General features: G+C 33.8%; 3 protein-coding genes across 3 annotated transcripts; 2 read left to right on the forward strand and 1 right to left on the reverse strand.

Moving 5' to 3' along the window:
* Nucleotides 1-312: 312 nt before the first annotated feature.
* Nucleotides 313-5,686, reverse strand: LOC109815605 (pentatricopeptide repeat-containing protein At1g80270, mitochondrial). The gene is made up of 3 exons (XM_020380362.2): nucleotides 5,531-5,686; nucleotides 4,719-5,244; nucleotides 313-1,771 (listed from the first exon to the last, which is right to left on the reverse strand). Exons 1-3 carry the CDS (start codon nucleotides 5,563-5,565, stop codon nucleotides 527-529), a joined length of 1,806 nt encoding a protein of 601 aa, XP_020235951.1. The 5' UTR covers nucleotides 5,566-5,686; the 3' UTR covers nucleotides 313-526.
* A 13,750-nt stretch (nucleotides 5,687-19,436) lies between these two features.
* LOC109815606 (auxin-induced protein 22B) lies at nucleotides 19,437-21,099 on the forward strand. Its single transcript, XM_020380363.3, has 4 exons — nucleotides 19,437-19,716; nucleotides 20,113-20,303; nucleotides 20,432-20,531; nucleotides 20,636-21,099. The coding sequence occupies exons 1-4, from the start codon at nucleotides 19,508-19,510 to the stop codon at nucleotides 20,709-20,711; spliced, it is 576 nt and encodes a 191-aa protein (XP_020235952.2). The 5' UTR covers nucleotides 19,437-19,507; the 3' UTR covers nucleotides 20,712-21,099.
* Nucleotides 21,100-23,847: 2,748 nt separating this feature from the next.
* LOC145949582 (uncharacterized) lies at nucleotides 23,848-24,747 on the forward strand. The gene has a single exon (XM_083059892.1). The coding sequence runs from the start codon at nucleotides 23,848-23,850 to the stop codon at nucleotides 24,745-24,747; it is 900 nt and encodes a 299-aa protein (XP_082916018.1).
* Nucleotides 24,748-26,765: the final 2,018 nt, after the last annotated feature.

A 26,765-nucleotide genomic window follows, 5' to 3' on the forward strand; every position in this document is an offset into this window, starting at 1 on the left:
AATGCTTTAAGATTCATGGGTATCCTGCACATCTGAAAAAGGGACAATTCGAATTTTGGATTGAAATAATGTACGTTCCAATAACTACTTTGAGCACAAAAGACATATATCAAGGTAGCCCATCAAATTTGGCCTGTTCAGACATCTGTGGATACTTGCATAAAGCATCGATTTTAATTTCACCTAAGAGAGAGGGATTTAACAATATTTATCTACTATTTTGTTACCCTATCGGGATAGATAATGATTGTAACCTCTAATTGAAAAACAAAAAAACAAAAAATTGCTTTTACGAATTACAACCATCGAACGTTACCCGGAAAATCAAACGGACGTTATAAAATCATAAAACCAGTATTTAAGCGTTAATATATGCGCTTAAAGACAAAAGTGTATCTAACTTATAAATAGCAGTACAAGCCAAAACATTTAAACTTCAAATGTGAAATCTACAATTCAACTACCTAATAATAGTTGCATGGAAAGTAGAAACAATCCTGGCATAATACCGAATATGCCAATTTCCTCAATCAAGCAAATCGGAAATTGCATTATTCCTAAATGCATCAACTAGAGGCAACTGGTTAGCCAACGTTTTATTGGGAAATAGATTATCAGCTTTCATCCTCTCTCTTATCCCGTATGCTGGAACCTTGGCGTTTATATATGCCTGTATTAGAACTTGGAACTGACTTATTCGAGACGTATAACCAGCTTTTCTCATTCTATGGAAAATCTTCTCCGAGTTATGGATGTCACCCTTCTTTGCATACTCCTCTAAAATAGCCATAAAGGTCGTAAACATTGGCTGCAACTGATTCCGTTGGATTGCCTTCTGCAAAACTGAGTCTGCCTTCTCGACTTCCCCTGCTTCGATATACAATTTCACAAGTGCATCCCAGGTCAATGGGCCTATTTGCAACCCACTATCTGCCATTCGCTTAATAAGATCCTTACCCTTCTTTAGCATCTTATTATTTGCATAAATCTTCAGAAGACCTGAATAGTTCTTAGCATTAAGTTTCCATTTCGTTGACAACATCTCAAAAACTGCCTCTGCTTCTTCAATTTTCTTTAACATTCCCCAAGCTTCGATTGCAGCCAGGCAGTCATCAATCCGAGGCTTTGATTCACAGACCTTCCAAATTCTCTCCACTTCATCAGCCTTTCCCAGGTTTGCATAAAGACGCAGCAAAGTTGGGCATACCCACTGATTCTCTTTCAAGTGTTCACCTTCAATCTCCTTCAATATAGCTTCAGCTTTTTCCTTAAGCCCAGCTGAGGTGTAATGCCTAGCCAAGAGTGCCTGTATTTGGATGTCTGGTTCAATGCCTTGTGCCTTCATTGTCTCAAACACTTGCTCCATTCCAGCAATATCATTGGACCGTCCCTTCGAGTCTATTAGGATTCTGTACGTAAAAATAGAAGGTTTGACATTCTCTTTTTCCATCAGCAGCAACACATCAGCAATTTTCTTCTTGTCAATCTTCTTATACAAAAGCAGCAACTGGTTAAAAGTAAATGCTGAAAGTGGTAAATCCAAGTCCTTCATTTTGTTGAATACTTTCTCCGTTGCCGACAAATTGTTCTGACTAGCACAGTTAGCCAGTAATGTTCGGTATAATAGCTCGCCTCTAAAAGATTCTGGAACACTCTCGATGTACTTCTCTGCCTTTGGGAGGCCATGCAACTTGGCAATTAAATCTAGTTGAGAACCATAATCATTCTCCATAAATTCAAGCTTCTTTTTTGACTCTAACCACTGAAAGAGCTGCAGTTCCAACCAAAAACAATAACATTACAATATTAAAGCCAAATATTGGAAAACTGGAAACTCAAAAGGCAAAATATACACCAACAATGTCAATCAGTCAATTAAACAAATATAATAGTTATTATTTATTACATACTACACAGAATACATTTATGGAACACAACACTCCACATAAGACAATATGCCTGCATTATTAATTGAAGACAAATCACATGCTACTAAAAGCATTTTGCTTCTTATCATGGTTTTGTTTAAAAGGAGATTATCCATAATTAGTAGTTATTGAGGTCTGCGTGCAAATTATTTAATGTGTTTCAGAGAAGTTTGATGCCAAAAGTTGCAAAGGAGACCACTTTTCCCACTCCCAATTTTAATCAAACCGATTTGCCAACTGGTGTTGAACTGGAAGCATCATATGATGCATTGAGATAAGTCGAGGAGGATTTAATAACAAGGTAAACCCCCTCCCTCCCCCAAGATCCAAGTTGGTGAAACAAAGGAAGACTATCATGCTATTTCAAAATGGTGCTCGTGCATAGTTGATATGGCCATCTTGTGCTGTAATTATGAATGCTTATTGAGACCCCATGTTAGGATCCAATTGCAAAGTACGGAACTTGAATCCCACATTGGAGAATGGGATTCTAGTGTGCACAAGATCTTGCACTCTCCAACTACAACAGCTAGTTCTTGCAGTAAGGTTCTCCCCAAGTTCTTATCACTCGACAAAAAGGGCAGTCCAATGTTTGAGCACTTAATTTTATTTTAATCCTAAATCTTAAGATCAAGCTCATGAACTATTTAGACCCCTATGATATTTTAAAAATCTGTTTTAGAATTACTGTTCTTGTAGTTTACTCAGATTCAGCATCTTTCTTCATACCTTTATATCCTATGAAAGTTTGAAAAGTTTACTGTTTTAAGCCTGTCACCTCTAAATTTCCAGTTTCGTTCTTGATGATGGACATGGTACCTTCAAAAATCTGTAATGTTTTCCTGACTTGAATGTTGGTATAGTGTTGATCTTCTGTTAGAAATTTCAGTTTTAACTTATGATTTTTGGATAACACTGCCCACAACCACGCCCTTATTTTTGGGTTGGAATCCAATTTCAGTATATGTATTAAGATCACCTGAAGTTTTGAATCTCCAGTCTTGATACCCTCTACATTGATTCAGATCCTATTCTACCACTCTCAATGAGATGATTTTAAATTCTGACTCTTCCACTTTGGGTATTCTGCAAACTTCCAGAAGGGTGTTAACAGAGATTGAGCAGCAGACTGGGTGGAGAATGTGTGGTTAAGGTTTACAGGCGAGAGATGCTAGTGACTAGTGTGGATGCGGGAAAATGTGGGGAACAGCTGGAAATATCACTGGCAATCAGTGGGCTCAAGCTTGAGTGTGGATGAACTAACAGAAGCACATGAATGTTAATGCAGCTATGATTTTTAATCATGAGGTAGCAACAGAACACCTTACATGTTTACTTGTTCTGTTTTCAGTATGTTTATTTATCTGTAATTGGAACTTATGCAGTTGAATGAAAAATAGTTTAACATTTTCTGAACTCTTTTGCCACCAACAATGAATAAAGGTAGAAAGAAAAATGAAGGTTTCCAATTTCGTGATGTCTAATATGTCGGGGAAATGACAAAAATATTGAAGAATTAGAATTGGAAAAGTCAGAAAATGAAGAGCAAAATGGGGCTTTACCTTCTATGAAGAAATAGCAGGGCGAACAGATGTGATTTCAAATGATAATTGTGCACAACAGACAAAGCAGAAATGCTCCACAAACTAAATTTGTAGCAGCCTACAGCCACAAGTACACAGCACAACAGTGCTATTTTACTGTTATAGCACGTACTGGATAAATATGATTATAATAGCTATTTAAATATGACGAGAAGAAACCTCTTGGGTTTTCTGGAAAAGAAAAGAAGAGCTTGCCTGTGAAATTAACCCTTTTTGAAAGTATAGGCTAATTTCTCTTCGGAAATGTTACTTAGGAATTTTTATTTTAATCTCTGAAATATAAATATACAACAGCCCTATTAATATATATTTTATGGACAAGTGTAAGTATGTGAATACAATGATACTACCCACTAAATTAGATATGTTAAGGGACCGTTGGAACTTGAAACAGAACTTCACTAGTGCATACACGAAGAGTTAGAAATAGAATAAAATGTCTCAAGGAAATTAACTGTTATACACGTTCATTTTTAGGATGCAAACAAATATCAGACATAAAAATAAATAAATATATTTGAGGATATAACAGAGTAAGGATGCAAACAGTAGGAAAAAAACCTAAAACCACAAGACCCTGGTTACGAATTTTGATTAAGGAATAGTGTAAAAGTAGATATTACTATGTTAGTATGTTACAAAGAATAACAATAGTACAAGAGCACTAAGGACAAAAAAAAAAAAAGAATTATGCATAGTAATGAAATAAGAAAAAGGCAAAATTAATACTTTAATCCTCAAAGTTTAACATAGATTTCAATTCAGTCAACTAATTTTTTTATAATTCATTTTCGTCTACTAACACCTTGGCGTTGGAACTTAATGGAGGTATCCAACATAGCTCTACTAAGTCATATTATCTGATTACATGGAAATTACAAAATAAAAAAGTGATCCTTATCGGGGTCAGGATTCACAATTTGAAAGTTATGATTCTTCTTAAATTTCTGGGTTTTGGTTCTGTAAATTAGGCAATAAACAACAGAAAAATCATAGCATGGTACCAGACACTACTATTCTTTTTGCTTAGAGTTTCAGATAAAGAGCATTACAAGTATAATGTCAATTGTCAAATAAACTTGAAACATCCAGAAATATGAAGCAGTGGCAACCTAAATTTGTAAGCAAAATAATTTAAATGTTTAACTGAATAAATTGGTAGCAGATATAAGTTTCATTAATTTACCTGCAAAGCCCTTCCGTACATTTTACGGTTCCGAAGATTCCGCACAGCCAATGAGATCTCCTTCCGGCTTATTTCTTTCCCTTCTTCAACCCACTTATCGAGAGCAGAATCAACAGACAAACCAGGAGCATATAAAATTGCCTTGAATAGTTCTGAATCAGTCCGTCTACCCTGTGATCTTTTCTTGGTTGGATCAATCTCAGTTCCACCATCCTCCTTACTATCAGACAGGTCTGCATCAGATTCATCATTACTTCCGTGCACCTCCAGCTCAGACAACTCACCTTCCAAATCATCATCATCATCATCCTTCGTGCTGCTAGCACCAGCTTGCGAGGAAAGCTCACGCCTGGTCACAGCAAAACTCAGGGAAGCGCATCCGCCGCGGGAAAATGCATCAGCCGACAGAAATCTACCACAAGTGATTTGATGAGACTGATGGATACCATCTTCATTTTCCACACAAGTGGATGGCACTAATTTAACACAAGAAGCACGAGTAGCTCCCGCATTCAGTCCTTGGCTCCTATACAATAAACAACAAACACGAACTAATCAGAAACAGGAGCAAAAGAAGCAGAAACAAGAACAACACCAACAGTTTCAGAGGATCATTAACCTAATCGCAGTCACAACCCTAATTCGTAAAATCAGGCACACCGCACTAAAATTCTTGAGTAACATAAAATTGCATTTAGAAAATGATTATTCTATCTAATGTCTAGGATGTTAAAGGAAGGTTAAGTTACGAGTTAGGGATGATGGAGAAGAGATAGAAATTTCGCATTCATCGCAATACTAAGTTAAGTTACCTGAGACGAAGAGAAGCTCGACGAAGTGCCCACATGGTAGAAGCAGAGAGCGAGAAGTAGTTTGCAGAATGGAAATGGAATTGGTAACGAACAGGGGCTGCACGCTTAAACCCTAAATACAAACCCTCTCCGTCTTATATAACTTGCAAGTTGCAACCCTAGCTAAGACTTTTTTTTTTAATATACCAAATTTTTTTTTATTTAAATAACTTAAACTGATTTATATTTACCTAAATATATTATTTAGTTTTTGAGGTGAAAAATTGGTTACTGGGTAACCGATTTCTCAAAGGAATTTTTACAAAGTTTTAAAAAATTCTTTTAAGAAATCGGTTATCCAGTAACCGATTTCTCAATGGGCCATTTTCTTCTTTTTTTTTCGTTTTGTGTTTTTCTTTTTTTTTAATTTTTTCTTTCCAGATTTGTAATTTTATTTTTTTTGTATTTTAATTTTCAATTTTCAATTTTTTTAAAATTTTTTAGTAATTCTAAATAAAATAATTTAATTCAGTTTTTAGAATAAGAATAAATAATGAAATAATTATTAACTAAATAAATAATGAAATAAATATTAATTAAATTTTTTAAAAAAAGAAAATATTTATTTAAAATAATAGTAAACAAAATATAATATTTGGAAGGTTTGATGACATTTTAAGTTTGATGACTTGAACTTCCTTGACGATAAGGACATTTCTTCTTTGAGTGACCTACATTTCTACAGAGAGAACATCTTCTTAGTTGTCCTGGTTCAACCATGTCCATTTCAGTGCGTATTCTGGATGACTTTGGACGACCTTTTTTATTTCTAATCTTTTCCGGATTTGGTATAATTTGCGGTTCTTCACAATCCGGCCAATAAGATTCATTGGGCAGTTCACCAAATAATTCGTTATACACATTTGAAACATATTGTAACGTTTATACCAGATCTATGTAAGATTTCTAATCGTGGTGAACATGCTTACATGCAGCAACAACATGGGAGCATGACATGTGTAGCTTTTGAAATTTTCCACAGTCACACCAGTTATCATGTAGTCTAACTGTGAAAGTTCCAGTAAGTCGTGTTTCCCTTGGGTTAATGGTCTCTTGCACCAGAAAACGTGTACTGTGACGATCAAATTCGAGGACATGATGACTATTAGCCTTTGATTCTACATTTCTCATGGCCCTATTCATTATTTCCGTAGAAACTTGGTCAGCCCTAAGTTTAGCGTCGACTTCCTTCCCCCTTTGGATGAATAAGGCATTACATCTCTTATAAGTCGACATGATGATTGCAGAAATTGGCAAATTTCTTGTTTTTTTTAAGAATGGAGTTAATTGCCTCAGCCAAGTTGGTAGTCATGTGTCTCCATCGTTGGCCACCGTCCCATGCAAGAGTCCATTGTTCTTTTGGTATGGTATTGAGTCATTCAATTACACCTTCGGTTTCTGGTTCGCTCCTTAGCGTGTTATAGTAGTAATTGAATCTTGGCTCAGTCATCCCATAAGCTGTGAAATCAGATTAGGAAAAAATGAACAATTTAGTAATGTTGAAATATGGTGAAACAAATTAAAGTAATTAATGATGCTAAGTACATACCCATATTGATGATTATTTTTTTTCGTTCTGTATTCTTGAAATGCCTCATGAAGTTTTGAGTTATATGGCGAATACAGAATACATGCACGTACTGAATTCTCGGGTGTCCAACCACTGCCTTGTCTAGCGTAGGCATTTTTGATAGACTCGTGTCTGTCCGAAATTAAGCAAAGGTCATCTTGAGGGCAAACATGTCTTTTGAGATAACATTCCCAATGGCTGGAGATAATCACCCACCTTATAGTGTGGAACAACACCCCAGTCTTATCCATCATTTCATACGCATCATGAACAATTCATGTACACACCACCATCAACAACAACTTCAACAAGGAACTTCATGAGCAATCTTTTCGGTGTCGACGTACACACGCCACAAAGTGCATATAATTACATGCAAAGCATAAATTTTCCTTCACTTTCGTCTTATCACTTTGAGATCGATGGAAGTGGTTCGTCAAATCCAGTCACCAATACTGTTAATATAGAATATGATGAGGACCAGGTTGAACCACAACAACCACGCATTGGTCGTCGAAACCCAACAAGGAACTGACAACCTCCGAGGTGTGGAACGGGTGGACATAGACATCATTAAACTTGAATTGTAATTTATTGGATTGTAATTCTGTTGTTGTTCTTTTTTATTCGATCTCCTATTTTATTGTTGTATTTTGTTTTTATTTCAAATTGTTCATCTCAATTAATGTTGTTTTTATCTAAAGTTGTCATTTATCATAATATTTTCATTTTTAAAATTTCTATTTAAAATTAATTTTATTCAATTTTTATTCAATTTTATTCTTTAAAATTTATTTTAAATACATTTTTATAATCTAAAATAAAAAGAATAACTAAATAAATTTTTTAAAATTTCATTATAATTTTTTTTAAAATCTAAATATTTTAAACTGAAAAACAAAAAAAAAATAACAAATTTGAAAAAAAAAATTCAAAAAAAAAATACAAAAAAAAGGGCCCATTGAGAAATCGGTTACTGGATAACCGATTTCTCACCTAAAAAACTAAATGGTATATTTAAGTAAATATAACTCAATTTAGGTTATTTAAATAAATAAATAAAATTGGTATATTAACAAAAAAAAAAGTCCCCTCGCTAAACCCTCTGCATTTCAATAATTTATCTATTTACTCGTACATGCAATTCAATAAATTATAGCAACAAATTGATTTACATTTTATAAGATTTTTTTAAGTATATAAAGGCTTTGTAAGTTTTAAAAAAAATGTGGAAATTTAATAATTTTAAAGATTTTTTTAAAAGATTTTGTAAGAATGACATTTAAGTTTTTTAAAAAAATTAATCAAAACTTTGTAATATAAATTTTTAATAAATTTATATTTTAAGAATTTATAAAATTTGAAATGATTTTATTAAATTTTAAAGGATAATATGGATTTTTTAAAAATAATGCAATTTTTTTACATACAGAAATGATATGGTTTAAATTTAAATAAATAAATTAATTAATAAAAATTTTAATCTTTTAATAAATAATTAATTTTCGTTTTATTTCTTATTGAATAACATTTTTCTACATACAGTTCTTTATATATTTATATTTTCTCATTCATACTATTGAATTTGAATAATATACAAAATATATTTTAATATATATTTAAAATTTTAAAATTTTAATATTAAATTTTATTAAAAATAAGTATTTGTTAAATTTTAACAATATTTAATATTTAATATTTTAAAATATTTAATAATTAAAAAATAAACATTGATAAATTATACATTAATATTAATAAATAAAAATGTAACCAATAATTATTGATAGATAAAGAAACATAAGAGAAAAATAGAAAGAAAAAAGAAAAAGAAGTAGAAGAAGAAATAAATGAGAGAAATGGAAAAAAAAAAAAAAGAGTATGATATAAACAAGACATGAGAAAAGACAAAAAAAAAATGAGATAGAGATGAGACAAAGAGAAAAGAGAAGATGAGAGCAAAAATTGAGAAAAGAAAAAAGACGACACAGGAAAAAAAATGTCATGCAAAATTTTAATAGTTTAATTTGATGAAATTGTTGTATGAGTAAATTATAGTAAATTCAACTAAAAAATCTCACAAAATTCATTTATTAAAATAATCCATTAGAATCTTTATATTTTTTAATATCATCAGCCTTTTAAATATCACTAGATTTTGACATACTCCTAAAATATGATTATATTAATTGAATACGATTAAATTTTAATATACTCTTAAAAACACAATTGTCTTAAATGAATATCACATTTTTTTTGTTAAATATCACAAAACAATTTTATAATGAAAAAATATTTTAAAATTCTTTAAAATTTTACTATTAGAAAAGTGTTATTTTCCTGCAAATTTTCCTATAAAAAATATTCGCAGATTTTTTTTCTGAATTTTCTTGCAATAATAATTTTACAAAAAAAATTTGCAAATTTATTTGCGAAAAATAATTTACATAAATTTCTTACTAATTTTTTTATGAAAAATAATCCACAAATTTTTTTTGCAAATTTTGCTACAATTTTAATGATCATAGAAATTTTTTCTATAGTAAAAATTTGCAGAAAATGTTATAAGAATTTTATCTTGTTTCTTGCGAATTTTTTTGTAAAAATAAATTCACAAGTAATGTTTACTAAATTGTTGAAAAATTTTGGAGGTAACTTTTTTACAGATTTTCCTGTCAATTTTAATTCACGGGATAAATAAAAATATATATATAAATTTATAAGTTTAAGAATTAAAAGATTTACCTCAAGTCCCACGTCAGTATATAAGTTTGGACAACACTCACCTTACAAGTTGATTTTGTATTGTTGAGTGTTAGACCTATAATTTACATGTTTCAGATGAATTCATTGTAAGTATTTGAAAGTTGGAGAATTATTAATATAAATTGTACAAAATTTACCTTCAAATACTAATTTCTTTGATTTTTTTTTCTTGTAAAAAATTTCACAGGAAAGTTTTCTGCGAATATTTTTCGCAGGAAAATTTCTTGCAAATTTTAAAATTCACAGAAACATATTATCCACGAAAGTATTACTTAAAGATAAAATTTCACAGAAAAATTTGTAAAAACTACATTTCCTGCGATTTTTATTGAAAAATTTGTAGAAAAAGTCACATATAATAAGAGAAATTATAGTAGTGTCTCAATACAAGACATTCCATTAATTTTTATTCATGTATAAAAAAGAAAATCAACCCCATATATTAAATTTACTGTTAGAACATAAAAGGATTCTAAGTTGAAATATAATTCTAATACTCATGTGTGAGAGAGATGCAATAAATTAATATATAAAAAAAAGTGTGTTTATGATTATAAATCCTTCAAAAAATGTTTGAATAGGTCGTTAGTCAGTTTCTTGCATATTAAATGGACGTTTTCAAATTTAAAAAGAAAAGAAAATAAAATATATATCAAACATTAATATATATATATATATATATATAAGTATTGTTGTTAGATAAACAGTAAACTCATATCATTAAAGGGAAAATATAATAAAAGTTTATTTCTATTGTTAACAATGAAATTGTATTTTCTAGATAGATATAAATCACACTTAAATCTACTTTTGATTTCTTTAGTATAAATCACATGGCTTGAGATCAAAATAATCTTAAGATGACACGCTTATTAGGATATCAAGAATAAGAGTTAAGATATTTTCTATGTTAAGGAATATTGGAAAGCTATTAAAGTCTCTAGATGGAGGGAGAGACGCTGGTCAATTAGGTGAAATATTTAAGAAAAGGGTTATGGGAGGTCATCAGTATCCTCTTTGATATTGATCTCCTAAAGGAAAGTGTTATAACCTTGGAGTATGAGGGTGCTAATTATCTCCTTCCCAACTTCAGTATTGTTGAATCAACCTTTGTGAAGTTGTGTGAACCATAAAAATAATGTCTAGTGGTGGAGTTGTAGGGAAAAAGCATTGGTTTAATTGCTATGTAGAGTAGGCTGCAAACGCCTTGGAAATTACAAGGGAGTTTTGAGGTAATGGATATATCACATGGCTATTTCATGGTGAAATTTGATCTTGATGTCGATAGGGAGTGTGTAATGGAAGGAGGCCTGTGGATGCTCTTTGATCATTTCAAACAATGGTCACCAGAGTTTGTGGTGTTTGAGGTGGAGGAGGATAAAACATTTGTCTCGATTCACTTTTCGAGGCTAGGATGGTGTTTTATGATGAGATTGTTCCTCTTACTATAGTCTCAACAATAGGAAGGCCTATTAAGGTGGACCTCAACACCCTTAATATGACTAGAGGCAGGTTCGCTAGAATCTATGTTGAAATTGACTTCCATAAATTGGCGTTAGGTAGGTTTAATCTCAACAATGTATGGTACAACATAGAATACAAAGGCGTGCATTTACTTTGTACCATATGTGGTTGTCATGGCTATGTTTCTCGTGTGTGTGCGAGTCCTCCTATAATGATGGAGAAGTGTGCCTAGGGTAGGCAGTCAATGGCAAAGGGTGGAGGTCTATCAACATTAAGTGGAGATAGCAATGTTGATGAGAAGATAGAAGAGAAGAGTGATCATGAGATCTCGGATGTCTCGGTGAATTCGTTGCAACCACATGGGGAATGGTTAATTGTGAAACGAAAATCATAGAAACAAATTATCTACAACACAATTCATGCATGGATTATGGGGGGATAAACACTTTGGCAACATAGGTGCAGGAGGAAATATTTTAGTTGTTATGGGTGGGTCCCTATCATTATCCAAAAATATGAATAATCATGTGGGGCCCAATGTTCAAATTATATTGGCAAATAGGGTTGGGCCTAATAAGGGGGTGCACAAGGCCATAAGGAAAAATGAAGAAATAGAATCGTGCTGACGTAGGTGATTCATGTATGCATTTGAACATGATTAATATCGAGGAGGCTAACCCGAAGTTAAGACCTACTCGGGGTATTGCTCCTCGAATTGTAGAGTTTAAGTCTGTTCTCCCCATCAAGCATGTTGAGGGTACCCAATATATGTATTACGATGAAGATCCCATGGAGGAGGTCTAGAGTGTGGTGTAGGATGGCAATTGGGATGATTGTAAAAGGCATCTCAAGGATAAAGATATAACTTGAGATGACATGCTCTCTTGAGGAGAGCTTCTAGTTAGCACTCTAGCATGTTTCTTATGTCAGATAACTAGAATATTATTTGTTGGAGCATTAGAGGAGTAGTAAATGCAAAAGAAAAAAGGAGGATTTGTGAGCTAGTTAAGTTGCACAAACCTTCTATTTTCATAATGTTGGAAACCCATTGCTCATTCTTATCAATTGCCTCATTTTGGAGTAATCTAAACTATAAGTTGCATCATAGTGTGGAGGCTAAATGCCACGCTGAAGGCATATGGATCCTAGTTGAGAAAGATAGTCATATATCAACACTTGAGTTGTTTTCTTTCCCTCAAGTAGCTACAGCTTTAATCAAGTAAGGTTGCAAAGAGTGGATGTGCACAAATGTGTATGCAAGTCCTAGCTTCAGTTAGAGAACGAAGGTGTGGGATCATATCAGGAGTGTTGAAGCCAATTGGTGGTGCCTTGGCTCATATTAGGAGATTTCAACAAGGTCATCTCTAGCTTAGAGATCTAAAGGTGTTGCTTTTCTCCCTCTCGTGCCTTCTAGTTGGTTCAACTCATGAATGATTATTCCTTGATGGACCTTGGCTCTAAACCTACTATTAGAAGTAGTTGGACATATTTGAGGAAAATCTTATATAATTGAGTTTTTATGAAAATTTTAAATGTTGAATCATACCTCTTTTGATGTTATATTTGGTATGGAATGTGGCATGGTTATGGAAAGGATTATATGTAATTGTGGAACATGCTTATGTGTGTTTGGTTTGGAAAGCTAATAGGACTTAGAGGAGTAAGGTTATGGTATGGATATGTAGATCTCTTGGTGAGGTCAGGATATAGTCTTTAGGGAAAATATGGAATTTAGGGGTCCCATGATGAGGATCCCAATATGGAACTTTCCAAAGATTATATAATAAACCACTTCAAATGTTAGGTGGGTTATGAAGTACCCCTCTAAGCATTTTATTTGCTACTGGTATAGGGGTAAGGCCGAGTCATATCCATGGATGAAGTGGCCATGATCACCAGGGTTACGTGACGACGTAATCCAACTTTATATTTTACATGTGAGATTAGGTGTGTGACATAGGAAGGCAACATGTTCACAAAACTCATCACTTGGTTTGGATGTGTTGAAGCCAACATTTGGTTTGGATGTGTTGACTACTTCATGAGATTATATAGTGGTGTGACTTTGGTTTGGATATGGAATATGTATGCATTGGTAGGGATGTGTATGCATTGGATATTGGATTTATTTATTTGGCATGGGGATTGACATGTAAATGATGTTGTAATTCTTTTGGTATGGATTAATATCTATGATAAATATCTGGTTTGATGATATTTCATTCATATGTATGATGGTTGGTTTTATACGTGTTAACCCTTATATTTCCATGATGTGAACTATGAAGGGACGGAGCCAGGATTTCAATACTGGGGGGCCGAGAATAAATAATATATAATTTATAATAAATGAAAATTAAAGTATCAAAAGCATATAAAAAAAAATATAAAAAAAAATTAAAATTGTTGGGGGGGCCGTGGCACCCGTAGGTCCCCCCTTGGCTCCGTCCTTGACTATGATGATCTCACTATGTGGAGAAGCAGATCAAGTGTGAGGCATTGGGGTGACAATGAATCTTTTGATAACTGCTCTAAGAAGTGGCTAGATTTAGAGCTTGATCGGCACTTAAGGTGCCTTATTTTGATGTTTTCATGATGATGTAACTATATTATCTTTTTGGATGACTGTATAACCTTACTGATGATAATTCTCTTTTAAAATTAAAATATTATATGATGAAAATAATTTATACATTTTCAACTATTTTTACTCTAAGATAGTTGGTGTTTGCTTTTTTTTTTTCTCTTTATATTATTTAATTTTAATTGTTTTGTTGGTTGTTTCTATTCATCAATATACAAAAAAAAGCACATGTACTTTTGGTTTCTTAAGTGCATTTTGAGTTATTACAATTATTTATTTTTAAAATTATATAAATTTAATTTGAATATAATTTTTCTTCTTCTAAAAATGTTAGACTCTCATTCCTTATTCAAAACTGTTACAATACTCATATTTCTACATAAATGATTCATTATTTTTGCATACTTTATAAGCAAGTAAACAAAATAATACTTACTTAATTTTTCTAAATAATTATTATGATATGAATCCATGTTTGTGGTTAACTTATGAAATAAGTCATTTATAAAGTCGAGTAAATTTATAACGAGAACACAATTATAAGATGAAAATTTATTGGTAGGAACAAACACACCATGAATTTATATATTAGAAAATAGTATTATACCATGCAAAATAAGAGTATTCATAGATGGAGCTCAAATTAAGTATATTACAAATAACAATAAAATGGTAGATCAAATAAAATTTATAGTTCATGATGTGATTTAGTCATTGTCATAAAATTTGATATTAACTAATGGTAGGTGTATAGATCAGTCTAACCTGTTTAATGTCCAACTTGCAAAATTCGTAATTTTAACAGATCAGATAAAATTGACTTGCAAAATTAATAATTTAAAAACATTGTTAAGTCTTAGTATTAAATAGGCTAGCCTACATGCTCTACATATTAAGGATGTGAAGTTTGCACTACAAAAAAATCATTTTGAGGCCATATCTTTTTTTTTTATTATTATTATTATTTAGGTCTCTACAGTTTTTAGTGACCCAAAAAAAAAAAGTCACCTTATATAACTATAGTCGGTAACAACTTAAATTGGGTCACTACCAATTGTAACAACCTTTACTTCATGGCTCTCATGACGTATAATAAAAAAAAAAGTCACGTGTTATATAAGTCGTAATGATCCATAGTAATTTAATAGTAAACAACCTTAAAGGTGTAAATAGTTTTAAAATAATTATATTTAAATAATTAATTTTTTAAATAAGTCCACAATGATCGATTAATCTTAATATTTGATTTTATCATCTTTTAGATAAACATTAAAACTAAATTATACTTTTATCTTTTTTATAATATTTAATTTGTAATTTAATTTTCTAATTTTTTTATTAAATATTATAATCGACAGAGATAATGTATCAAGTTTCGAATAATATACATTCCTCATATATATATATATATATATATATATATATATGATGTGCAAAAACAATCATCTTATATTTTAATTCTAATATTGATCGAGACAAATATATACTAAAATTTATAATCTATACTAATATATAAAGGATACCCTATTAGTAACCACTTTGGTCTCCACTTTTTTGGACCATTATACTCTTTTATTTTAAAAAATTAGAAAAAATATTTTTTAATCAAATTTAAAAACTTGAAACTAATGAATCTATACTAATATATAAAGGGGATACCCTTTTTGGTAACCACCTTGGTCTCCACTTTTTTGACCATTATACCATTTTATTTTAAAAAATTAGAAGAAAAAAAATATTTTTTAATCTATACTAATATATAAAAGGGATACCCTTTTTGGTAACCACCTTGATCTCTACTTTTTTTACCATTATACTCTTTTATTTTAAAAATTAGAAAAAAATATTTTTTAATCAAATTTAAGAACTTGAAACTAATGAATCTATATTAATTGATATATAAAGGGGATACCACTTTTAATAATTACTTTTACTTTTTATTTTTACATGGACCATGTTATTCTGTGTTTATTTTTTAATAACTACTTTTTTTATGAGTAACTTTTTATTTTTTTCTTTTTTATTTATTTTTTCTTTTAATACAATGGAGGCACAAAATGTCTCTTTTCTGCTAGTTTATACTAATATATAAAGGGGATACCACTTTTAATAATTATTTTTTATTCCCATTTTTATATGGACCATTTTATCTTTAGTTTATTTTTCAATAACTACCTTTTTTATGATTAACTTCTCATTCTTTTTTTTATTTATTTTTTTAATACAATGCAGGCACGAAGTACCTTTTTTCTACTAGTATATAATAAAAGGGATTATCTCATATATATATTTTTAGACTATTCTATCTTTAAATTTTTAAATAATAAAAATAATATTAAAAATTAATTATTCTTTAAAAGATAAGAATTGAATTCAAAACTTTTGTTTGAAAATTAAATATAATACCAATTGATTTATCAAATATTAATAATTTTTAAATATTTTTATTAAATAAAATATAAAGATACAAAAATGTGTTAATCCTAAATATATATTATAGATAGGAGTCTCACTTCCTTCCTAGATTATTTAAAGTCTCACTATTTATGGCTTTCAACAATTAAGGTAATTAAAATAAAAATATGTTCGGATTTCATTATGGCATGAGCAACGAGGAGGGGGGGCAAATCGACAGATTTGAACTACAATGGATTCATAAGACCCATTCTCACGTGTGCAAGCCCACCACCCATTACTTACCTCTTTGAAAGTGTAAGGAGCACTTTAATATATAAAATCTCTACATTTGAATGAACCAAGCAACGTGAGACTATTTTCTTTTGAAATATATATATATATATATATATATATATATATATATATATATATATAACAGGTGCCTGTTTAATTATTTTACACATGACATGCCATGCATTTATGATCCCCTACAAGGGATTTATTTCCAAAAGTAGTCCTGCAAGACCACGGTCCACGACGACTATACCCATAACCAACCCTCATAAGGGACCTCCCATTCACATGGTTCTGCTTCCTTAAAATCAATGCTATTAATTTTTGCCTCTAAAATTCAATTCACTCTAAAACACACATAATATGATCGTCAAGAAATCTTCCTTTCGTTAGGATTCTAATTCTCATATTGGTCAAAGTAAAACCAAAAATAATACTTCACCTAACCAATGGTTTTATTTTGTTTATATAGCACACCAAGAGACATAATATCAAGTGCAATATAAATTATATATATAGAGGAAGAATCAGAATAAGTTTATCTAAACTTCGTTCAATAATTTATGTTTTATATCAAATTTTGATGATTTAATTATTAATTTTTTTTAAAAAAGTTAAAAATTATTTAATATTTTGTTTCATTAATTTAAATTAATGGATAACATTTTTAAATTATGTGATTTATTTTTATTTATATTCAATTTAAAATTATAATAATTAATGAAATTAACCTTTTATTATGTTGTTACAATTTTCTATATTAACGTGTTAATATTATATAATAATAATAATAATAATTTTAATCTTAATTTTATACAATATATTGAATATTTTAATGAGACGTTTTAGGAAAAAATACTATAGAAGATTTATGCTTAATATACATGAAAATATTTTTATTTTTTAACATAAATTTTGTAGAAAATATGTTTCAAATTAATATTTGTTATTTTTTGTAATTTTTTAAATTATTTTTATTTTAAATTAATATTTAGTATTTTATTCATGAATTAAATTACTTGTATTGTAAATATAATTTAGGAGAATAACATGATTTAACAAATATATTTTACGAAATTAATTTGATTGATGAATTTTTCAGTCAAATATTTCTATAATTATTTTTATTTAATTTTATTAATTTATTTTGTCCAATTATCATTTACATTATAATTTTTTTATTAATTATAGAGATAAAACCTATGAAGTTTTTATTAATTATTGTGGTATTGATAATTTGATATATTTATTTACTTTTAATTATTTTTAATATTAGTTTATTTTATAATAAAATTTACATATAATTATATAGATGAAAAATGTAGAAGAAGATTTGAAGGAAAGAATGAAGGTTTTAATTTTTTTTTCCTTTTATATTATTAATAGATATAGTTAGATAAAGATCTAATTAGGAAGAAATTCATTTTTATTATATGAGTAAGTTGCACTGATAATCTGACACTCCCTTATTCTTCATCAAATGTCTTTTTATCTTTCTCATTTTTTCAATTCTTATACTAACTCTTCATAATTATTTTAAAAAAACGTTTCCATAGAACTCTATACATTATACTACCACCCTTCTATTATTTAAATAGTTTTACGCCCTATAACTTTATAAAAAAATTTGTTGTAAATATTAAAAAATACAAAGTCATGCAATCTCAACAAATCATAATCATCCATATAATTTACTCCAAAGGGATAATTTTTTAGGTATCATATACCATGTTTTTATTTTAAACACTTCTTATATTATTAAAAAATATTAAATTATCAAGTAAATTTATTTAGACTTATTTTATTTAATAATTCATATTTTATATTAAATTTTAATAATTTAACTTTTTCAATTTAAAGTTTCTAATGCATAAATTAAATTTATAAATATTTTAAAAGTTTAAAAATTATTTAATATTTTTTTATTAATTTAAATTGACAAATAATCATAAAAATATTTTATACATTGATTTGAATTATTGAAATGAAATATCAAACAATTTTTAAATTTTTTAAAAAATTTGTAAACTTAATTTATGTATTAAAATTTTTAAATTAACGGTTAGATGGTTAAAATTTGATGTAGAATACGAGTTATGAAATGAAGTAAATCTACCTCCTAAAACAAATAAATCTTATCCTTTTATATATATATATATATATATATATGTATATATGTGTGTAAAAGGAGAATCAAATTATTAGAATATTTCTTGATAAAGTTACTTTACTCAATAATTCGTGATATATATTATATTTCAATGATTCAATCGTTAAATTGAAAATTTTTAATATATGAATAAAGTATATAAATTATTAAAAAAATAAAAAATATATTTTATTATATTTATTCAAATTAATGAAATAAAATATTAAATAAAATTTAAAAATTTTAAAAAATATATTTAATCTATACATTAAAAATGTTTAATTTAAGAAATAAATTATTAAAATTTAAGATGTAGAGTAAAATAATTTAATATTATTTTAGACATGCGGCACACGGGATTTTGAGTTGGAGCAGTCCCACACGACCAATTCTTAGCCTGACCAACCATCAGAAGGGACCCTCCATTCACAATCACATGGCACTGCCTCCTTAACATCAAGGCTCCATCTGGGCCGTCCAAAGCGAGACCAAAGGGTGGGTCCCACCCTTGTCCCCCAGCTCGGGGAACATTTTGCTTTAAAGCCGCTGTTGCTGCTAGTGGCTACCGACACGTCTTTGTCCCTTCAATTTTAAAACACATGTCTGCCACTGCCACCTCCTTTATTTCTACTTTCCTATAAAACAACCTTGCAATTCCAACTCTCCCACATTAACAATAACATAACATCTCACCACACAAACTGTTGCGGTTTTAAGATGGAAAGCAGAGTGACATATGAGAGTCATTTGAACCTTAAGGCAACAGAACTTAGATTGGGCTTGCCAGGCACCGAGGAAAAGGAGGACGCCAAAACTCTTCATTCTGTTAGAAACAACAAAAGGCAACTTCGTGAAACTTCAGAAGACTCTGTTTCCATTTCCAAACCCTCAGATGTGGAGACTCATCATGCAGCCCCTCCTGCCAAGTAAGTTTTCTATAGTTTTCAACAATCATAATCATTCTAAATCCTTTTCCAGCTTTTCATCTTTCTATTTTCTTTCTAGTATTGGTATTAAATTGAAGAAAACAATTGGACACTCAATAAATTTATACCAAGAGAAACAGAAGCAGAGAATTCACAAGTGAATGTGAATGACATGTGGAGATAAATGAACACAAATTAAGGGTGTTCTATTTATTTAGGTGTCTGAAAAACATTATCTTATGAAATATGTACTATATTCATGTTTTGTTTGATATTTTCCAAATAGAAAAGAAAAATCTATAAGAAATTTGTAGTATTTTTGTTTTAGGACATGAATTATGTTGTTAGTTAATTTGGATGTGAGTTTTGAGCTAAATGGATTGAATGGGATGGCAGGGCAAAGATAGTGGGTTGGCCACCAATCAGATCTTACAGGAAGAACAGCCTGCAGGAGGGTGAGGGGGATGGGATCTATGTGAAAGTGAGCATGGATGGAGCACCTTACCTCAGAAAGATTGACTTGAAACTCTATAGGGGCTATCCTCAACTACTCAAAGCTTTAGAGACCATGTTCAAGTTGACCATAGGTGAGACTTGACTTGAGAGACCAAATTTCATTTCATTTTCTTTTCTCTACCTCTATTGTCTTTTCTGATGTGGTGAATGAAACAAGTTTGTAATTTAGCTAAACCTGAACTGGGTTTTATTGTTTCAGGGGAATACTCTGAAAGAGAGGGTTATAAGGGATCTGAATATGCACCTACATATGAAGACAAGGATGGTGATTGGATGCTAGTTGGAGATGTTCCATGGGAGTAAGTTCTCTCTCTCTCTCTTTCTTTCTCTGTGTTTTGTTCACGTGTCTACTTTATCTCCTAGCTACACAGAACTTACTTTTTATTTTTATTTTTTCCTCCAGCATGTTTATGACTTCCTGCAAAAGGCTAAGGATCATGAAAGGGTCAGAAGCTAGAGGACTGGGTTGTGGTGTATGAGAAACAACTAAATTACTATGGCTATGATGAGGAAAATCATTCTTTCAGCTTGGGTTCTTGGAACTAATTAAGGGCTATCACCATGCCAATCTGCAGTAGGGAGATGGAAGACTCTTTCTACAAATTTTGTCAATATTTATGGTTATTTTAGCATGTGATGGGGTGCTATGTGCTGTTGTTTCCATTGAAACCTTTCAATGAGCAACCTCATAGGAATTTGCCTTAAAGAAAATTTGTGGACAAGAGAGATAAAAGGGATTGATATGTTCATCCAAGTTTTTGTTTTTGTTTTCAATCACACACAAAAATACACTGTAATACACTAATTATTCACGTTATACTTTGCGATTCAATGGACAAACAAAATTTACCTTGTGCCATGTTTAAATTTGGTGGATGATCTGAAATATCTGTTAACGTTACAAATGTTTAATTGATCAGGAATTGATTTTGGATCTAAAGTTTGTTGTGTGTTTGAATTTACATGGGATCATCTAAAATTATGCTAAAATATAATTAATATGATTTTAAGCAAATATTACATGTCTGGCCTTACGTTGAGAAATTGATTATGAGTACAAAGTTCTTTTTAAGTTGAAATAATTTTAAGTGGATTTTACGTTGGATAAAAAAGTATTTTGAGTTTTATTATTAATTATCTTATTAATTTTAGAATAAAAATATGTATCCAAATACCTAACATAAATCAATTTCCGTCAAAATTAACTTTATTCAAAATCAGTTTTGCTAACACCACTCCCGTTTTAGGTAACTTTGAGTTTGATAATTTCGGGTAATTAGATAATTTTTTTTTCTAATAATAATACATGAACACCTTAATAATATAAATACTCATTCAATATATATATATATATATATATATATATGTACCGGAAGGTCCCTATCGGTCACGTTGACCAACACGTGCCATTTCGTCAGACACCCATGCATAGCCACGTACAAGCATCATCATCAACATCGGCTCGGCATGAGGCCGAGAACCGACATCAGTCTGGTTAATGCAAATATGGACCATCATCATTCATCGAGTCGGCTCGGTCAGGTGCCGTGCCGACATAGAACATACCGGAAGTATACAGGCTGCCGTGTACGGACTGGACGGTTCGGTCATTTGCCGCTCCGACTAGTATTGATTAGACGGCTCGGCCTCTTGCCGAAGGGTTAGGCGAGTCATAACAAGTAATCACAGTCAAGAAAGGTAAGTACATGATTAAAGCCTAAACGACCAATTAGTACCGTATTACCTAATTTGGTAAACATCTGATAGGGCCCATCACGCTCAGGCCCATGTCAGATGCTATAAATAGGTCACACGTAACAAGGTATGTCACTGTTCATTTTTAACCTAGATACTCGTGCATATACTAACTTGAGCGTCGGAGTACCTTTTGCAGGTATCTCCCCCCCCTTTGAAGACATCGTTGGAGCTCTTATTCGGTCCCCTTTCACCAGGAAGAACAGGAGTGTGCCCTCAGACAGGTACATTTTGGCGCCCACCGTGGGGCCGAACCGAGAGCAAATTCGAGATTTATTGTTAGAAGAAAGCATGGTGAAAACGAGGAAGAATAACGTGGAAGAACACCAGTCCGAAGACGAGCATCAGTCAGGGGCCGAGACGACAGAAGAAACAAACTTGAATAGTATGGTGCGACAGATGAAGGAGGAGATGGCCGCCATGAAGCAACAACGGGAGAGAGACGCGGCCGAAATGGCTGCACTACGGGCGGAAAACATCGCCCTCAAGAACCAGTACCGTGATCCTACGTGGAAGCCCTCCGAGACAACCCATACTCAAGGATCGTTCCATTCGCATGGCCAGCACACCTCGGTCCCTTACACCTCTGTTGCCCCTGCCGCCCATGCCTCGGCTAGCCGACCGTTACAGCCCATGCCGACAGCATCCCACCGGCACCCCTTTACACCCAATATCATGCAATCCGCCCTCCTTGACAACTGGAAGTCCTTGTCTCTCGACAAGTACGATGGAACCACCGATCCAGATGAACACGTTGACGTGTTCCTGACTCAGGTCACCTTAAGCACCACCGACGACGCCGCCCTGTGCCGAATCTTCCCGATGTCGCTGAAAGGACGAGCGTTGAGCTGGTTCACCCGGCTCCCGGCCAACTCGATCGACTCGTTTGGCACCCTAGCTTCCCAGTTTACCATCCAGTTCGCTACAAGTCGACCACACCAGTTGACTTCTCTATCACTGGTTAGTATCCGTCAGGAGAGGAAGGAATCACTTCGGGCGTTCATGACCCGTTTCAACAAAGCAGCACTGGAAATTCGCGATCTCAACCCTGCGGTTGCTCTTCATCATCTAACTACTGCCCTAAAACCAGGCCCCTTTGCCAATAGCATCTGTAAAAAACCGCCGACAGACATGGATGACTTGCGCCGACGCGCTGACAAATATATGCAAATGGAAGAATTGGCGGAATTCCGAAGCCAAGCCCGAGCGGAAACGTCAGCAAAACCTGAGAAAACGACCGAGACGAACTTTCGAAGCCGTCCTAAAGAACCTCTTCCTCGTGAGAAACATCCCCGAGGGCCGAGGTACTCCCAGTATACACCGCTCAATACGAGCAGGACAGCTGTGTTGGAACAAGCACTCGCTTCGGAAGTACTCACAGTTCCGAAACGGGCGTCCACCCCCCCGAGGGCCGATACGACCAAATCCTGCAGATACCATCGCAACAGAGGACATTCGACAGAGGAGTGTGCAGCCTTGAGAGATAAGATCGAAGATTTAATCAAACAGGGGCAACTCCAAGGGTTCGTAGGCCAACCCAACTCGACCAGGCATGTTGATCGTCCTAGGCAGTATGAACAATCCAGCTAAAGGAGGGCCGAAACACGTTCGTACCGCGAACGTAGCCGGTCTAGGGAACGGAGAGAGCGAAGAGAGGAAGAACCCTCGACACAGCCTAGACGGGTAATCAATACCATAGCTGGTGGTTTCGCAGGCGGAGGCTCCACCTCATCGGCGCGACGCATACATCTACGAGCCGTTCGGCATGTACACTCGGTTGAGACATCCCGACCCCACCTACCAACTATCACTTTCACAAAAGATGATTTTAAAGGTATTGATCCAGACCAGGATGATCCAATGGTCATTAGCGTTGAAATTCACAACTGTATTGTACGTAAAACGCTAGTGGACCAGGGCAGTTCAGCCGACATTCTTTATTGGAATACATTCAAGCAGTTGGGGATTCCGGAATCCGAGCTGTTCCCCTATGACGAACCTCTGGTTGGGTTCTCTGGCGAACGAGTACACACGAAGGGATACATCAAGCTGACAACACGATTCGGGTTTGATGGGGATGAGTACAGTGATATCCCGGTTAAATATGTGGTGGTGCATGCCAATACATCATATAACATCCTGCTTGGTAGGCCGTCACTGAACCGACTCGGCGCAATTGTATCCACACCACATCTGGCAATGAAATTCCCAGGCCGGTCCGGACAAATAGTCACCATCCATGCCGATCAAAAAACCGCCCGAGAATGTTACTTTACCAGCTTACGTTTGCCAAAAATACAGGAAGAAGAGTCAAAGGAGCCGAGAAAAGTGCATTCGGTCTCGCAGCAATCGGTTATGGACCTCGACCCCCGAATCAACCAGGATGAAAGGGTAGAGCCCACGGAAGAAAAGCAACCATTTCGAGTCGGCACATCTGATCTTCAAGTCACTTACCTAGGCGCCAACCTGTCTCACAAGGTGCAGCTTGCCATTAAACAAGTGGTCTTGGAAAACAATGACTTATTCGCATGGCAACCATCCGACATGCCTGGCATCGACCCCAATTTCCTGTGCCACAAACTATCCGTCAGTAAGGAAGCTAGACCGATTGCTCAGCGGCGTCGAAAAACTGGTGAAGAGCGTAAAGCAGCTATCGAAGAGGAGGTGTCAAAATTACTTGATGCTCGGTTCATCCGAGAAGTGCACTATACAACATGGTTAGCCAATGTTGTTATGGTCCGCAAGCCGAACGGGAAGTGACACATGTGTACCGACTACACTAACCTGAATAAAGCCTGCCCAAAAGATGCCTACCCACTGCCAAACATTGACCGACTTGTTGATGGAGCGTCGGGACACCAGTTCTTGTCTTTCTTAGACGCATACTCCGGATATAATCAAATCCGGATGCACCCCCAAGATGAAGACAAGACGGCCTTCATCACTGAATCGGCCAATTATTGCTACCGGGTCATGCCGTTCGGGTTGAAAAATGCCGGAGCCACTTATCAACGTTTGATGAATAAAGTTTTTCATGACCAGATTGGTCGAAGCATGGAGGTGTATGTCGATGACATGGTGGTAAAATCAAGTACCGTGTCAGCACATACCCAAGATCTGACCGACGTTTTTAGAGCCCTTCGGCATCGTCAAATGCGATTGAACCCCGAAAAATGTGTATTTGGGGTCTCAGGCGGCAAATTTTTAGGGTTCATGCTGTCCAGTCGAGGCATTGAAGCAAACCCCGACAAGTGCCAAGCCATTTTGAATATGAAGAGCCCAAGCACTTTAAAGGATGTACAAAAATTAGCCGGCCGCCTCACCTCCCTGTCCCGGTTCCTTCCATGTATGGCCGAAATAGCCAAGCCTATTCTCGTTTTGCTCAAAAAGACTGAAAAATTTAAATGGACTCAGGAGTGTGAGGAGTCATTCCAGCAGTTCAAGACACGCCTTGGGGCTCCTCCAATCTTGTCTAAACCAATCGGTCACCTAGATATGATTGTGTATTTGGCTATCTCGAGCAGTTCCATCAGTGCCGTTCTGGTACAAGAAAATCAGGAGCAGCAACAGCTGGTATATTTTATCAGTCGGACTCTTCAGGATGCCGAACGACGCTACCAGCTGATAGAAAAGGTAGCCCTAGGCCTCATCTACACAGCTCGTCGACTTCGGCAATATTTTCAGAGCCACAAGATCATTATCCGAACCGACTGCCCAGTAGCCAGAATCTTACGCAAACCAGAGATCGCCGGCCGAATGGTAGCATGGTCGGTCGAACTCTCAGAGTTTGATTTGTCCTTCGAACCGAGAGGTCCCGTCAAATCACAGCATCTGGCAGATTTTGTTAACGAGCTTACCCCCCCAGGACATTTTGAAGATGAGTCGTGGACTATGCACGTCGACGGCTCCTCTAATGCTCAAGGTAGTGGCGCAGGGATAATTCTGGCTAGTCTGTCGGGCATCACAGTCGAACAGTCTCTTCGGTTCGGTTTTCGGGCCTCTAATAACCAAGCAGAGTACGAAGCGTTGCTGGCCGGAATGCGGTTGGCAACCGAAATGGGCATAAAAAGAATTATATGCTGCACTGACTCAAAGATTGTGGCCGAGCAAGTTAATGACAATTTTCAAGTCAAGGACTCAAACCTACTGCAATATTACTATCTATTTCAAAAGCTAAAAGACAACTTCAGCGAAGTACAGGTTCGGCATATCTTGCGCAATAATAATGAACGAGCCGATCAGTTGGCTCGACTCGCCAGTAGCCGAAAACCGGGACAATTGCGAACCACCATTCACCTTGAGGTTCCTTCCCCAAGTGTAACCACCGAATGCATGACAGTAGATGAAGCACCCTCATGGATCACACCCATTCGGAAATACATCACTCACGGCGAATTACCAACCGACCCGGTGGAAGCAAAGAAGTTGCGCATTCGCGCGGCTAGATACTCCATGATTGCCGAGGATCTCTACAGGCGAGGTTTCTCATCTCCGATGCTCAAATGTATAGATAGCCACCAAGCTGACTATGTAATGCGAGAAATCCACGAGGGCATTTGTGGATCTCATTCCGGAGGACGAACGCTAGCAGTCAAGGTTCTGCGTGCAGGTTACTTCTGGCCGACCCTGAAGGGGGATTGTGCAGATTTTGTAAAAAAATGCATTCAATGTCAGAAGTATGGGAACCTCATTCATGCATCGGCCATCGAGCTGCACACCATCAGCTCTCCTTGGCCGTTTGCCATATGGGGAATTGACGTATTGGGACCATTTCCGGT

This window comes from Cajanus cajan, chromosome 7 (assembly GCF_000230855.2).
Source record: "Cajanus cajan strain Asha chromosome 7, NIPB_CcT2T_4, whole genome shotgun sequence".
In the NCBI taxonomy this organism is placed as follows: domain Eukaryota; kingdom Viridiplantae; phylum Streptophyta; class Magnoliopsida; order Fabales; family Fabaceae; genus Cajanus; species Cajanus cajan.